The 17,146-nt window shown below is 34.5% G+C and overlaps 1 protein-coding gene across 13 annotated transcripts in view; it reads left to right on the top strand.

The window, feature by feature from the left end:
* LOC126750925 (low-density lipoprotein receptor) overlaps nt 1-17,146 on the top strand; it is a 410,401-nt gene that overhangs the window by 196,083 nt on the left and 197,172 nt on the right. The window contains exons 1-2 of one of the 13 annotated variants that reach the window (XM_050460736.1): nt 868-1,092; nt 8,877-9,462. The exons of 6 other annotated variants lie outside the window; for them this stretch is intronic. In XM_050460736.1, coding sequence (XP_050316693.1) covers nt 9,342-9,462 — 121 coding nt within the window. In that variant the 5' untranslated portion in view covers nt 868-1,092; nt 8,877-9,341. Of the gene's footprint in view, nt 1-867; nt 1,093-8,688; nt 9,463-17,146 lie in introns of those variants that run through there. 6 more of the 13 variants (XM_050460735.1, XM_050460731.1, XM_050460733.1 and 3 more) reach the window with 6 other exon arrangements.

Genomic DNA, 17,146 nt, shown 5'->3' with positions numbered 1-17,146 from the left:
AATAAAATATCATGCGATATTTCATGAGGAAAAAATATATCGCAACTGACAGCATGTTGCTCTGCAGACATTTATCTCATGGGAGATAAATAGAATCGCATTGCTTTTGCGCAACATAACTTTTTTAAGCAGAGCATAAGGAAAGAGAGTCACTATTTCGTGAGTAAGCGAGTGTGAGCGCAGCGCAACAAAGCTCTGACAAACATGTAGAGATAAAAAAAAAAGAAATTGGAACAAAACGACAAAAACAAAAACTTTTCAAAAACCGACGCAATAGCTAAAACAATGACAACAATATACGCAGCAACCACACAACCGTGATATGAATAAAACAACAACAACCAAAAAAACATTAAAACAATAAAGCAACAACAGTTAGTGCACACATCAACAATTGCCTATCAACAAAAGAATGCTTCGTCGTCAGCGACGCCGACACACACAGCAAGCACTGCTCTTGAATTGATAAGAAGCACAAATACATACACACATGCATACATACATATATACATTTGCATGTTTTGATAGCAGTATTGTTGTAAAAAGTATTTTTTATTTTCACCCAACTCGCGCGCATACGACCATATCCGCTCACAAACTCATGCATTGGATGCTGCTTACTCTCACACACATACACACATATACATGGACACTCACCACACAGCGCAGAGTTTGTAGACTTTTTGATGCTCATTTCTGCTGCTGCTGTCACAGCATCCTTATTTGCAGCGCTGCCTCTCCGGCTATTCGGTGCGTAGCTTCGTAGATTTGCTGGTCAGTTGGATGCTGGCGATGCCTGCGTTGCTGCTGCGCTGCCACTCATTGCATCGCTGATGCTGCTGTTGTTGTTTGATTTCGTGTAACATTTAGTTAACAGCGAACTTTTAATTGAGACGGACGTGCGAAGCGCTTGAACTTTTTCGCGATTTCACAAAATCGTCGATTAAGAAAATTTGATGAAAAACAATTTTTTGTTTCGTTCATTGCTAACAAATTCTGTGTTTCAGTTGAAATTTATAAGAAAAAATATTTGGCTAACAGCACTTAATCTAACTAAAATCAATGTTAAGCGACATTTAATGAAAAGAGAAGGTATACAAGTGTGTCTGAAATCTGTGTTTTGTGAAAATCCGATAGTGTGCCAGTCAGCAAAGTCATTGCCACGTAGCGCATAGTGTTGTTGGGCATGCGTATGTATGCACGTGTGTTGATGTCAACAAACATAATACTCATTGTTTGGCAAGAATTTGCCTGCTTGCAGATTTTATGCTGAAGCTGCCTTTGTGCATGTAACATGCGATTTTAAATAAGTTGCTGAAGTTTATAGTTTCAATACAACAAATAAGTGAGCAAATTGTTTATGCTACGCGTATGTGGCGTAGTAAAATTCATGTTTCGTGAAAAGTAAAAGAAAACTATAAAAATATGCGTTTAAAGCAAAGTTATTAGAAATACTTCAAATAAATTTTGATTTTCAATTGTCTTACTCTGTTACGAAATCAAAAAAAAAAAAATTGTGGATAATTGCATATATGATTTAAAATTTTTTTTTTAATTCTGTAATATGATATTATATGTATTTAATGTGAAATGACGCTAAATAACATATAATATTTTTTTTTGTAAAAAATAATACCAAAAACAAAAAGTTATAAAACAACTTATACATACTTAGTAGTTTCGTAAACTGTGCAGTTTATTGTTGGTGATTTTTTAAAAGTGAAATTGAGATTTTTAACGCGGTGCAACTGGTAACGCTTACAAAATGCTAAAATGCGCTAAAAACCAAATTACTTTACATTATTAGTTTTCTTTTTTCTTTCTTAAATTATTTTCAACTAAGCTTTAGTGAAATTGAAAACAATTAATCATTCATTTTCTCAAAACCGTTTTTGAACTTGCTGAATTTTTTTTTTTTAATTGCGTTAGTAATTAACATTAGCATAATCTTTAATTTTAAGTGTGCTTAAGTTTTTATAAAATTCCAAAATTTTGGCATTTGGAAATAAGTTAAACGAATTAATAACACTAGTCAACAAAACTGAAATAAAAATGTTATTAATTTTTACTACTCAATAAATCTGAAGAAACAATTTGCGTTTTATTGCTAAGTGGACTGTGAGGTATTTGAGGTGAATTTGAGTTTCAAAATTAGCCAACCTGTACAGTTATTTTTGTTATTTTAGTAAATATAAAGTAAATGGCGGTGGATTGACTCCAACACCCCTTGTTTGCAACACAAGAAATCCCACGTGTTAAGAAATCTTTAGCAAGCCAAAATCAAGAAACCGCCTAAAACGTCACAGTATCAAAATGCTTGTAAACCAGTGTAATCATAAGAAAAGTGTTTAAGAATTGTTTTCGAACTCCTCAAACCAATTTTATATAAAAAAAAGTCAGAAAATTCAACTTCGTTTCTTTGAAAATGTGGAAAAGATTATATTTATAGCGTGTGCAATACTGATTTCCAAGCTTGCGTCTTTCGGTGTTTTTAATACTTTTTCAACTTTTTTGTTCGATAAAAAGGCTGCTTCTATATGACGGTTGTTGCCCTTTGGCAATTAAAAAAATATTTATATCTGTTTTTTTTTTCAATTTTTTTGATTATTATTAAATTAAATTAAATTTAAAAAAATCGAAAATTTATTTAATTAAGTTAAATGTAATTAAAAAAATTTTATTAAATTAAAGTTAAGTCGGAAAATTAAATGAAATTGAAATTAAAAAATTTAAATTTAAAAATTAAATGTAGTTAAAATTAATTTTGAAATTTTAAATAATTAAATTAAACGAAAGTAAAAAAAAATTCAAATAATCTTTAAAATTAAAAAAATCAATTTTAACTAATTTAAGTTTTTAAATTTTAATTTATTTAAATTTAAAAAAATTAAATTTAATAAAAAAAATTAATTTACTTAAAATTTAAATAATTAAAAAAATATTTATATCTGTTTTTTTTTTCAATTTTATTGATTATTATTAAATTAAATGAAATAAAAAGAAAACGAAAATTTATTCAATTAAGGTAAATGTAATTAGAAAAATTTTATTTAATTAAAAATAAGTCTGAAAATTAAATTAATTAAAGTAAATGAAATTAAAATTAAAAATTGAAATTTAAAAATTAAATTTATTTGAAATTTTAAATAATTAAATTAAACGAAATTAAAAAAAATTCAAATAATCTTTAAAATTAAAAAAATCAATTTTAACTAATTTAAGTTTTTAATTTTAATTTATTTAAATTTAAAAAAATTGAATTAAATAAAAAAATTAATTTACTTAAAATTTAATAAATTTCTTTCGTGTGAAATAAGAATTTTCATGCATATATCACAATTATTCTAGATTTTTTCCAAAATTGTATTGCCTTTTTGACCGCAGAATTCTTTATAGAAGAATTTGTATCTAAATATAGCTTTTCTTTAAATTACTTTTTTCAACCACATTATTACGTGGAATTTAACGCAAGTGCCGCGCCTTGCCGCCTGAATGTAGACAACACGCACCTTATTACTAGCTTACTCATACGTCGGTTGTAGCTGACGCTGCCATTGACGGTGTCAGCACAAAAGCAAACACCAACACCAACATAAACACAAATACAGTTATTGTGCCTGCCAAATGTGCGAGCGTTTTTATGCTCAGCAACGCACTGTATGCGTGTCATTGCATGCTTTTGGGCGCACGCGCTGTGCAAACTGCTTATGCGTCATGGCGCTCTCCGCTGTAAAACATTTTACTGCAAAAGTCTACACACATTTAACGTGCACTGTTAAGCAGCTCAACCACTCAGCCGCTCAGCCTCTTGGCCGCTAGGGCAACGCAACTTCTACAAATATGTATTCGGTTATTTACATATATATATGTATATTTGTATGTGACTTATTTGTTTGCTTAATGGCGTTTTAGATGCCGTTATATCGCGCCTGTTTGCTGGTTTGCCCTCTGCAATACTAACTACATACAGCTTATTTGCCCGTGAGTCCAGCGTTTATCCATATGTTAGCCGCGTGTATGCTTCGCCATCTGTTTGCCTAACTGTCTGCGCATACGTTAGTATTTATTTCTACGAACCGTTATAATTTAATATGCAGGCGGTTGACACCGGCTAGCAGCCAAGTTTAACATTTGTCAATATTAAGTTATAATGTGGATGAACTGCACTTTTTGATTATTCAGCCTTTTGCGAAACTTATTTTTGTTATTTTTACTACTTTCTTTATTTTCACTACTTCTTTATAAATTTCCACTTTCCACATAACGTTCTTAATAAAAGCTCATATTTCTTGTAACAACCTGCATCATCTCGTCATACTTTATTATTATCATCTCTGCTCAGCACGGCAAAATGATATTTAAAAGGTTTCTCCGCACTCGCCGCCTCATCGAGAATCAATTTCCGCCTTTGCACTGCCCTCCATTGTTGTTTTTATTTTTCATTATTTATTTATTTTGCTGCTCTGTTTACCACCAAACATTACTGTAGCGTTGTATTGACCTTTACCATCAATTGCACAAAACTTGCTGCCTCGGTGGCTACAATATTATCAGCAGTCTGCTTTTCTACGCGCAGCTATTTCATCTGCGTCTCTTCTGCTCTGCCACTTTGGCTTGCGTCGTTATTTTTTATTATCATTCCTTGCCTCTACTTATTCACTTTCCAATTTTGCAGCTGCTCATTATTATTAATTGTAGCTGCCAAGTGAAAGTGATGTCTGCTCCAGATGATTTCCATATCTACATTTCCGCTGAAGGTCGACTTTTAGGCGCGTAAAATGGGAAGCATTATTTTTAGTGCTAACCAGAACTTAGAAGAAGCACATACATACGAATACAATAGATGCGGTTATTAACATGTTAAAGCATTGTGTAAATATGTATTTGTGTAAAATTATGGTGCTATATATGCAGTGGGGTCGTTTTCTAGGTTTCTAGGTACAATACTTATATGTTTATATACGAATGACGGTTAAATGAAAGTAATTTGAAATTCAACACTTCTCATGAGCATGTTTGAGAAAGCTGACGATTCACTACGTCATATTATATATACATACATATGTAGCATACATAAGCTTCCGTTGTCAGATATAACCAAAATATAACTAATATATAACCAATATATAACCTTTGTATAACCAAAACTCAAATTTTCTATGAATATGAGTGATTTGTGTTATATCGTTTTCTCTTCGCCCTGTCAACTTATGAAAAGTGATTTTAAGTTATTTCGCATTTTGGGTGACGATATGCAGAAATAGTTCAGTGGTTTCTAATTGAGAGATAGGTTTACATAAATATCTTAAGCTGTTTAAAAAAATTTAAATCATTAATAAAACTCTGTATATTTGACTTCGTCTCGCATAGAGTTTTACTTTCAATCAAAAAAGTATAGATATTGTACTTAAAAATGGTAGTCATAAGTAAAATGTAGCGCTTATGGTTAATTCGTAAGAAGTGCAGTGCAAGTAAGGTTAGGTTAGGTGTCTGCTGCTCAAAGTTGGCGCTCTGTTACCTAGCTATAACTGTGTGCTCACAGCTGCTTCGACAACAGAATACCAAACTTATTTTACTCCATGCGATAATATCGTCTAATGCAGACAATTGTGTATATACTTGTATTTACTATACTATCGAATACTATTAGCCCTCATTATAGTAGATGGAATAGTCGAAATTTGGAAACTGCACAAGAGAAGTTTTCTGCATTATTTTCGAACTTTAGAATTTGATTGCACCGTATATCATTAACGAAAATACGGCTGCAAATTTGGCTGCTTTTGAATCTGCGGGTTTGGTTGTGTGCATTGATAAAACAGCAGTCAGCTTATTTTTATATTCCTGAGCAAAACAATCAATACGAAACAGATCAAAACATATTATGCCTCATAACAGTTTTTTTATTATATACCAACTAGAGGACCCGTCCACGCTTCACTGTGGCTGATACATAGATAATACTACTACTACCATCTATATGATTTCTATTAGTTGCATTTTTGTGAAGCAACTTGTGTTAGTTTACAAAAAAAATGGATCATAAAGCATTTCGTGTGTTAATAAAGCATTGCTTTTTTGGGGAAAATACTGTTGAATTTGGGCTCAGGGAAATCCACCGTTGAAAAGATATTTGCTAAGCTGGAAACAGGCGAAATGAGCAAAGTAGATGCCTCGCAAGTTCATAATCCAACAAAAACAACGAATAACTGATTCTGAGAAGTGTTTAAGTGCTCTCTAATCGGAATAAAGCCGAAATTTTTCGTCAGTGATAGAAATATAGCTCCATCATTTATCACTGGAGTCCAATCGACAGTCATTCTAGTGGACTACACATGATGAACCGGTTCTCAGGCGTGGAAAAACGAAAAAGGCGGCTGGAAAGGTTATGACATCAGTCTTTTGGGATGCACGTGGTATAATACATACTCAACGACTGAATACTGAGCCAGTTATAATCTATTTCACTGCGTATTTGGTTACAGTTCTTTTCTTCTATTCCAAATATTTAGCAATTGTATTATTTTTGAGAAAACTCTGTTTAAAATTGTACGCATATATGTATTTCCTACAAACATGAGTTTTGAACAAATGCTTATGATTTAAAATATAATTTTTGTATTTATGAGTTGTATTAAACTTTGACATAAAGAGATAAAAGGTATCCTATGCCCTTACCCTGGTTCTAAGCGACCTCTCCACCAGTTTTCAGCCAAATCGGTTCAGCCGTTCTTGTGTTATAAATGGTGTAACTAACATCCACTTTTTTTTATATATGTGACCTGGTCTACGGAAAGGGGGCTTAGGTGTCAAAAAATCAATTTTCACTTTTTAGTTGATTCGGATGGAAGTTTATTTTTAACAGCTGTTTCCCAGAAAACTAGTTTTCGCACGTTAGCTCCCTTTTCGTAGACCAGGTCACATATATAGATATTACGCGAAATCTTACAAATCCAAGTTTTTGCTTCAACTGTATGTTTTCCGTCCAAAAAGCAATATTTTATCAACACGCGAAATTTGTTTTTATACATTTTTACATAGTAATAGAAATTGCTTCAATCAAAATTATATAATTCACAGACTAATGAACCGTTAGTTTTCAAATTTATATAGGCGACTTTTGAAAAGTAGGGCTAACTAAATATTATATGGAATAAATTCTAGTAGTGCCATCTATGTGTTAGGCCGGGGATTTTGTAATTGACCGGTTAATTTTCAAATAAGAGCGAGCTATTTAAATTGCAGCTATCGTTTAACGAACTGCCTATGAATATTAATATAATTCAGGAATACTGGCAAATAATTTTTGCTCTCACATTTCAGTCGAAGTTAATTAAGCATTGATTTCATAAATAGCATAATTAAAAAAAATATTTAACTGTCATCCAAAAGCGTTTTTGTTTTATTTTATGCTCTCATTAGACTGCGATAGCAATAAAATTGTAAAAAAACTTCCACAATCAATTAATAACAAAGTAATTGCTTCACAATTTATAATTTATGCTGCTGTAAACAAGTGTTGCATCAAAGGAAATGTGAAATATGCGTTCAATTTAGCACAAATAATGCGGCGAATTCCATTTCCAGCGAAGTGCCCTGGGCATTTCAGTATGATTTTTTTAATTTTTTAATACTTTTTGAACCTTTTGCGTATATTTATTTTGAGAACTTAATTAATAGCTAACGTCAATTAACGTACTTAAAATTTAATTAGTTTCAATCGGTGAAATTTAATGAACAATAAATCGAACGCACTGTTCCTAGATATACATTATATACATTTTATACATATATATATACTATATATAGATATTGTATATATGTTGTAATAAAACTCAGTATCTCTATGACCAATCATGTACCGTGTATATTGTTCAGTTTGGACTACTACGGCATAGAGCTGCCATACAAATTGATTGATTAAAGTCCAAAAGTCTTATGGAAATTTTTTCATTTGACAAGATATCTTCACGACAGTTGAAACATGTTACCGTCCAAAGCAATGGATTTTTGAATGAAAATTAATAAATTTTTATGAGTTGAGAATGATTTTACCTTGATTTCCGTTAAAACTACCAGTTCTATACAAAAAAGTTATGTGTCAGTGTTGTTGCTAATGGAAAGGTATATAACTTTTAAATATGCCCTTTTTCCCATAACCTTGAAATGTGTGTAAAATATCCAAACATTCCTGTTTTTGGGTTTTTTAGTTTTATCTTGTGCACAACTTTTTTGCTTTCACGAAATTTCTTGTAAACTTACCTGCTTGTGTACCAAACATACTATATTTTTTTGATGTAATATATATTTTTTTCTCTTCATATGACCTAATATCCGTGAAAACTCTAATTTTCGAATAAAAAATCTCAAATCAAACGTTAAAATTTTTTTTAAGTATGCATTGATCTAACGATTGCTGAAATGTCTTCTATTTGATGCTATTATGAATATATATATTGCTGTAATAAATTTTCTCAGAAAACGCAAGACCAAAGTCCCTTTATTAGTATTATTTTCTTTGGCTTTTACAAAGCGTTTTTGTTTGTTCCTTTTTTTTGAAAAAAGTGCTAAATTCACTTGTTAAAATTTTGTATGTGCCAATTTTGGCATTAAACGTTAGTGTTGAGTTCTTAACTCTTCATTTTGCTGAATTTGTGCTGCATTTTATTCATAATTATACACTGATAGCATTGTAATCATATCATTTTAAAACCGAAAGGCAAATGTTACTTGAAAAAGTCATAATTTATAAAGCGACCAGTTGCAATGTTTATAAAAATTTAAATTAATAAAGTGCATATGACATATGTATATACACACAAACAAAATTAAACTTAATTAAAGTGAAAAATTTGCATACTTTTTGGCGCAAGAAGTCTTACAATACAAAAGGTGTTTAAAAAGAGCGTGGAAAAAGTGGAAAGCGTGCATGAAAAAAAATATAAATAACAAAAAAATATACAAATATACAAAAACAATAAAAAACCGCGTGTTATAATTATACGAACTGCAGCCGAACAGCGCAGCCGTGTAAGCTAACGAGAGCATTGCGAAACCTTTAATTTGAAAAAGTGTACAACTGAATGCGCGGCAAAAGCAACGACATTCAATTGCTTTTATTTAATTTTAATTCGTAACGGCTCTTTTAATTACACTTAAGCCCGATGTTATAAACCACACGGGTATCAAACCGGTAATACAGCGTGCAACAAAAGAACTAATCCACAAAAAAGGCAAAATTTAACTTATTAAAGTCGACGCCGTCAACACGCGCTTCATTTTTTGTTGTTGTAGCTGCTTCTTTTTATTTGCTGCCACACGCACACACACACAGGCGCATCATGGGATTAATAAGCTGTTGCCTCTGGTGGCTGCTACTCATTAATGGACTGCTGCAGCAGACGACGCTTCACAGTGCGGCCTTTGTGGGCGCATCGCTGATTGGGCCGTCACGAGCTAATGGTGAGCGCCAATAAGCGTTGCTTAAAAAATAATAATTACTTTTGACATATGTATATAGTTACAATATATATAAATATATATAATTGTTTATGTTTTTTGCGCCGCAATCAAAATTACTTTTAATTCTGTAAATTTAATCATCCTATCATTACGTGAAGAGCGGTTGTTGGCAAAAAACACTCTACCTTTCAGCAAAAAACTTTGTTGCAACATGCATGCATTTAGTCGCGTAAATGTTATAAATAAAAGTGTGCATGTGTATGTGTCAGCCCTGGACATGCATTCATAAAAAGCTGCTGCATAAGTTTTTTGCGGCCATAAATTCAACAATAAAACCCGCATTATTTGATTTTCGACATTGTTGCGCAAATAAATTATTTTTGTTTTATTCATGTTAATGTTTTAACTTTTAATTTGTGTTCGTTTACACAAAAATGCTGTTTACGCTGCAATTTATGGCAAAAATGTGCAGAATTTTTTTTTAAAGGAATGTCTGCATTGATTAAATTATCAACCGGAAACCGGAAAAAACAAAAAAAAAAGTTAAATTCGTTGCATTTGCATCAAAGTTAAAATAGTAGTAGTTGTAAAGTAGCTCAATGCCCAAAAGAAAAGTTGCCATACAAGAATTTTGACTGTAATTGGTCAGTCTGTATGGCAACTATATGATATAATGGTCCGATCTGAACAATATTTTTGGCGTTTGTAGCCTTGTCTTAGGCAATTATATGTGACAAATTGCGTGAAGATATCTGATGAAATAAAAAAGTTTTCTATACAAGCACTTGATTCCGTTCATTCAGTTTGTATGGCAGCTACATGCTATATTGGTCCGACATCGACGTTTTCGATAAATAAGCAGCTTCTTGGAAGGAAAAAAACATGTGCAAAATTTCAGATTAATATTTCAAAAACTGAGGTACTGAGAAGGATAAATGGACAGGCTTACAGTTGTGGGACATAGCTAAAACAAGTCAGCTCATCATACTGATCATTTATACGATTATGTGCATTTTACAGAGTCTTCCACATTTCCTTCAGATGGCATATTCAGCACATACGCTATTCAGGGTATACAAACTTACAAGACTCCTACATAACATTAAGCATAACGCTGCCGACTTACTAACTTTGAACTCGAAAAAATATTTGAAAAAATATCTGCTTTGCTGCGATGGCTTTAATACATGTAGTGTAATAGTCTGGCATTGATCTTTTAATTAATCTTCGAAAAATCTTTTTGGGAGTATTGAAAATATTGACCTCAAGGCCGCAGAAACAAAGAAATTACACTGCCTTCAAATGCACGCGGCTTAAAAAGTATTACAAATTATTGGACAATAGATTAACTTCGCTCGTAGCCATATCAACACATTATATAAATCAAATGTGTTAAGTTGAAGCCACCGAACAAAGATTGGAAAGTCAAATTCACACGCACAAAATGATTACAAACCAAAAAAACTGTTTGAAAATTTCAAATAATTAAAAAAAAAATAGTAATTCTCTTCTTCTTCTTTGACACTACAGCCGTTCTCTTGTCGGTATGGGCTGAGAACAAAAAATTTCGCCAGTTACCTTTATCTTTTGCGAGGTCGTGCCAGTTGTACATTCCAAGTGCAGACAGAACGCTATGCACTTTGTCTTTACATTGGATGCGTATGCGCCCTTGCTTCCGTTGTTTACCCTAGGGTCCGGAATCGTAGAAGTTTTTAACTAGAGTATCATCTTCCATGCGAACGACACGGCCTAACCAGCGTATTGGTTGGATTTTTTTGCACCTAACCATATCCATGTCGCTAATACCAATCAGGGTTCCTTCTCCTTCGATATATTATATATCTTCCAGACGGAAACCGTCCGGATGATCCATGTGCTTTTCATCTCAGTGCGTCATCGTCTATGTTTCGGTATGCCGTATAATAGCAGCGGCATAATGAGAGACTTATACCCGTAGAACGTAAAAGTAGCACCTGTCGGCAAGAGCTAAACTAGTACAGGTAGTTTTTCGTGCTCTCGTTCATAGCAAGATCAACCTCTTTCGCTGCTTTCTTTCTACTAAAAACGATTTGAAAGATTTTTTATTGTGATATTGTGGACCGAACGAGACCGTATATCGATCGTGTATCTGATTAGCTGGAAGTAAAGCGGCTTTTAAATATTGAAAATAAACTCTCTTTTCATTGAAATTTAAGGATTAAAGTTAATTACAAATAATTGCTGAAGCAATATAAGTTGCGCATACAATTTATCAATCACACTCGACTAATAAAATTGCAATTAGTTGCGGTTTATTTTAATTTCATCACACAGATTTTGTGTTTTTTGTGTTAATTGCTGGCTGATTACTGGTACTTTAATTTCATTTATTAAAGTAGCAATAATAAAATTATTTGACCTCAAACTCTGCTCTAAAATACTAACAAATGTTTAACTGCGGCTCAGTTCAATTGAAAATGGAAAATCAGAGAGAGCACACTTGTTGTGTCGGCAGCGAGTTGTGAATAAAACAGTAATTCGCGTATATTAGTACTCGCTCCTTTCATTGGCTTTGTTTCTGTCTGTCTGTCTTTATATACGCGAAGGTATCCCTGACGCGTCCGTTTCCTCAGGTAGCTACTCTTTCGTCGCCGCCGTGAACGTCGAACCACTGTAGTATATATCTGCCATACAAACTGATCGATCCAAATGAAAATAAAAATGCTCATAAAAGATAATTTTCCGCTTTAAAAAACTTTAACTCTACTATTATAAATTATATATTACTTTTTAATGGCCACCATGGGTACGTTTGCAGCAATCCAGACGCTGAACCCAATTTTCGACGATTTTCAAGCATAAATCGGTCGGTACTGCTGCAATTTCCTATTCGATATTTGTACGAAGTTCATCAATCGGCGCTGGCTTGTTGGCATAGACCATAGACTTGACGTAGACCTACGGGAAATAGCCTAACGGTGGTAATCGCACCACGATTGATTGGGCCATTTCGTGAGACAACACGTTCACCAAACTTGGTTTTCAATAAATCGATAGTGACATTCGCTGTATGGCTTTTGGCGCCGTCCTGTTGAAACCACATATTGTTCAAGTCCATATCATTCAAAACGGGTCAAAAATATTAGATTATCATTGAGCGGTAGCGATTCCATTCACAGTAACATCATCGCCGAAGAAGTACGATCCAATGATGCCGCCGGTCCATAACCCACACCAAACCGTAATTTTTCGGGATGCAATGGTGACTTATGGAGTACATATGGATAACTGCCTGACCATTAACGCATGTTTAGCTTATGGACGAAACCATGCAACTGGAAATGTGCCTCATCGCTGAAAATGATTTTTCGATGAAAATCCGGATAATTTTCAAGTTGCATCTCAGTCCAATTCACAAACATACGACGATTCTGGTGATCAAGCGGCTTCAGTTCTGGCGTCAATTTGATCTTGTAAGGATGTAGGCAAAATTCGTCACAAATCGGCCGATATTCCAGTTAAATTTCAATAATAGAGACTTGGTTCACATATTCGATTTCTGTAGGCTTCAAAAGTTGTGGTCTGATTTGAATAATATTTAAATGAGAGATAGCACACCTTACTACCATTTGTACAAGGTTGCATTTATATCTTCCCGGTGAAATTTTATGTTTCCGACTATTTATTTAGTGAGTTATAGCATTTATAGAAGTTTTCAATCGCATCAGTACCGCCATATTGCAAATCAATTCACGAAATTACAGTTATAACACTTTATAGTTTTTCAACTAACGGCATTTTGTGGGCGTGGTAAGAGTTCGAAGCCACCTATCCTCAAAATCAACCTTCTTTTACCTCGTCCTGTCATCCTGATCATTACAATATATGGCAACTGTAGAGCTATAGCGATTAGTTTAAGCACAAAAGAACAGATCGCAGTAAAGTGGGAGAGCGAAACACTGGCAGAGGCATTGTGTACATTCAGAACAACAAGAAAACGGACAATATTGTTGGAAAAAGTTCTGTTGAAAAGAGCAAATTCCAGCAAATGTTCACAAGGTCGGCGACAACGTTTGCTGTTATTGCTGATAATGAAACGACATTGGCAATACAGCTCCACACATAAATGAGCTCCGAGTGTTGGCAGCGCAAAAAGGAACGTGGCAAGTGAAAGTGCTGTCATGAAAAAATTAGCTGCCAATAACAAGCATATCAGCAGCTATGTTGAGCTCATTATCATTATCAGCGTTGGCGGCGTTGCAGCTGTCGTAGAAAATCTGACAGGTTGTCAGATGATTGCTCCGAGAGTTTTTTATGACGGTGGTGCTTATTTTTTATTTCACTTTTGGTTTTTTTTTGTTTGTGTTTATTATAATACTTTTTGTATGTGTGCGCGGTTTCTTGTATAAATTTTTGCAGAATGTAGTATAGTCATGCGAATGGAGTGAAAAAGATTACGAAGAAACGTTTCGCATTAAGTTTCATAAGAAGCACAGGACAATAGTCACTATCACAATATCACTATTATAAAGATTGTCGATTCTTTGACTGGTCGTTGAGTTGAGTTTATATATAAACAGCTGATGTTGAAGAAGAGTGTTGAGAAAGTTTTATTTTAAGCTTATCGCACATTCTTTGAGCCAATTAGTAGTGACTTCTATTCAATATAAACGGGTATCCATTTCTAAGCTCCCTATTTTTTAAAGAAAAAACACAGAAATTTAAAATTAAATGGTGAATGTTTATTATCATTCGAAAGCACCTTCTTTGGAATTTATTTTTTGTAGATTATCACTTTCAAATGTTGGCCGCAGCAACGTCTCAGATGGTTCATTTGTTAAGTCCAATTTTCGATGACTCGTTCGATCATTTCGACTGGTAACTGGGGCATGACATGCGTGATGTTTCGCTCCAGGGCCTGAATCGAAGCGGGATCATCCACATAGACTTCAGACTTTACATAACATCACAGGAAAAAGGCTAACAGTGTGATATCACACGATTTGCTGGCCAATCGACCGGCCCAAAAGGTGAAATTATCTGCTCACCGAAGTGTTCTCTCAATAAATCCATTGATTCATGTGATGTGTGGAAAGTGGCGCCGTCTTGTTGAAACCAAATGTTGCCGAGATCACGATCTTCAATTTCAGGCATCAAATAGTCAGTTATCATTGCGCGATAACGGTCGCCATTGACGGTTCCTTTATCGCCGTCATAATTTTTGTAGAAATATGGAACGATTATTCCACCGACACACAAATCAGACTAAACCGTTGTTTTTTCTGGATGAAATGGCAGTTCTTGAACCTCTTAAGGTTGCTCTTCGTCTCAAATGCAGCAATTTTGCTTGTTTACATACCCATTTAGCCAGAAATGGGTTTCATCGGCTCTTCTTCTAACTTTTCAAGAACCCATAGAGCAAAGCAATATCACTAGGGAAGACCAAGCGGCTTTAGCTCGTGCTCACACTGTTTTTTGTACGCTTGCAATTTAAGATCTCGATGTAAAATGCGCCAAGACGTTCCATACGTCAGTCCGAGTTGCTGCGAACGGCGCCGAATCGACTCTCCACGGTCTTCGTTTACACTTTCAGCTTCGTCTGTTATATTTTCTTCACTCCATGTTGAACCTGGTCGAATAATATACAGTAAGGATTGCTGGGTCTTGGATAGGTTTTGTGAATAGTACGTTCAGTAGGCCGACTGTTGATCGTAAATTAAACGAAGCGCGAGAAACACATGCTTTACATAATATGAATTTTAAGGATTATGCTAGAAAATAAATTGTTGTTAAAATTGCTGAAAAAGTTTTGTGTACACTTTACCGTTGCTTAATGGTATTGACAAACTTTTTAAATTAAAAACCGTCCTTATGTTCACTTCACTGTTTCATTAAGTCTTCTTCTTACCCTCTCTTCCGCAAGAAGTTTACTGCACACTTTTCCCGTACCGTTTTCTTACATTTCGTATCCTTTCCCTTCAAGCCATCAGGCTTGAAATTCGTGTAATTTTCTTCCCAATTGGTCATGTTTTGTTGGCGCTGTAAACAAGCGTGTCCCGTTGACAATGTTGTCAATGTCACTAAACCGTGCCACGGCGCATTCACCACTCTTAATTAGTGCGTAATTTTTCAACACAACTTTTTCTCCACACACCGCTTTGACAGCACGACAGCCCTGCTTCGCACTCATTCTTCATTTTGGTTTGCCTGGCGGGTTGGCTTTGGATCGCACTCAAGATTGTAGGCTGCTTGCGTTGCGCCGCTTAATCTTCACTTACTAGATTTGCTTTTCACTTTTATGGCGCGCATTTATCGCTTAGCGCCCATCAGCAATTGCCACCTAGACTCAGACTCAGTTTCCGAGGCCGACCCAGCTGAAGTGCAATGCGTTTAGGGGCAGGCGTTGAATTTGTCTTTCGCTTTCATTTGTGGCGCGTTAAATTTTAATTATGCTTGTCCACCCAACACGCTGGCAGACAGTCAAACAGTGGTGCGGCCTCCATTTGTCATTGAACGCCATCAATCAGTGTGAAATTTCTGCTTTTATTTTTTGTGTTCGGCACACTGCTCCGCGACGCCCACGAAATCATTATTGTGTATTCTCTTTTATCTTCCATTTACCAACAGTCTAATTTTTTCTTATTATATTTTAATTTTGTTTCCAAAAGCATTAATTCCCTTTCATGAGTCCTTACACACACACACACACATACATACGTGCATAGAAGTACATTCAGTATTCATAGTAGAACAGCTGGTGGAGCTGCTGCTACCGTTTATGGCGCTCTACTCCAAATGTGGCACATCCACTTCTGCTGTGCGTCTACTCTTCATTGCTTATTCATGTTGCTCTCACAAATACAAACATACATCTTTACTTTTGATGTTACTCGGCGTGATTTGGCTGATGTTAGATTTGATAGCCGCAATTTTGTTAAAGTTCTTCTGCTTGTATCGTCTCAGCTTTCGTTCAGTTTTGTTAGAAGTTAACATTGAAGTATAAGCACATTGCCACACACATACCCACGCTCTGCCTCACCACCACCGACATGCGCTCAACTAACACAATTATGCCTGTTAATCACGCAAAAATATCAGACAGCTTATTTTATTCTTTCGTTGCTTTTTCTGCATCGTTTACCTCGTACTGCGCTCGTTTATTTCCCTTGGCTGTTGTACGCCTAAAATGAGGCGAGAATTTCTTGTGATGTGCAAAATATGTCTCATTGATGTCCAAGGCTGTCTTTAATGCCTAATGAAATGTACCGTTATTGTATTTAGAAAGATAGAGATATTCAATAGATGCCACTTCAAAGAAAAGATGAAATATTTTTTTGAATGCTTTGTTGACAAAAGTTCAATAAAATTGTTTTGTTTGACATATTCGGTTTTGTAATTTAAATAATTAATACTGAAGCTTTGCAAAACAAAATATTTTTTGACCCCCTGGATATATACTCCAATCGTTGACAATGGAATAGATGTCTGAAGAATAACAAAGCGTCAGAGGCCGATGGGTTACCGGTCAAGCTGTTCAAATATGGTGGCGCAGAACTGATAAGGAGCATCCATCAGCTTCTTTGTAAGATTGATATCTACATACATACATATGTGTGCTCTGCCCAATCTACAAAACGGGAAACCTTACAATCTGAGGCAATTACCGTGTTATAAGCCTTCATAATATCGCATATAAAGTATTACC

Source organism: Bactrocera neohumeralis, chromosome 2 (genome assembly GCF_024586455.1).
Source record: "Bactrocera neohumeralis isolate Rockhampton chromosome 2, APGP_CSIRO_Bneo_wtdbg2-racon-allhic-juicebox.fasta_v2, whole genome shotgun sequence".
Lineage (NCBI taxonomy): Eukaryota > Metazoa > Arthropoda > Insecta > Diptera > Tephritidae > Bactrocera > Bactrocera neohumeralis.
The sequence above is the reverse complement of the archived record's forward strand: the minus strand, read 5'-3'. Positions and strand labels throughout refer to the sequence as shown.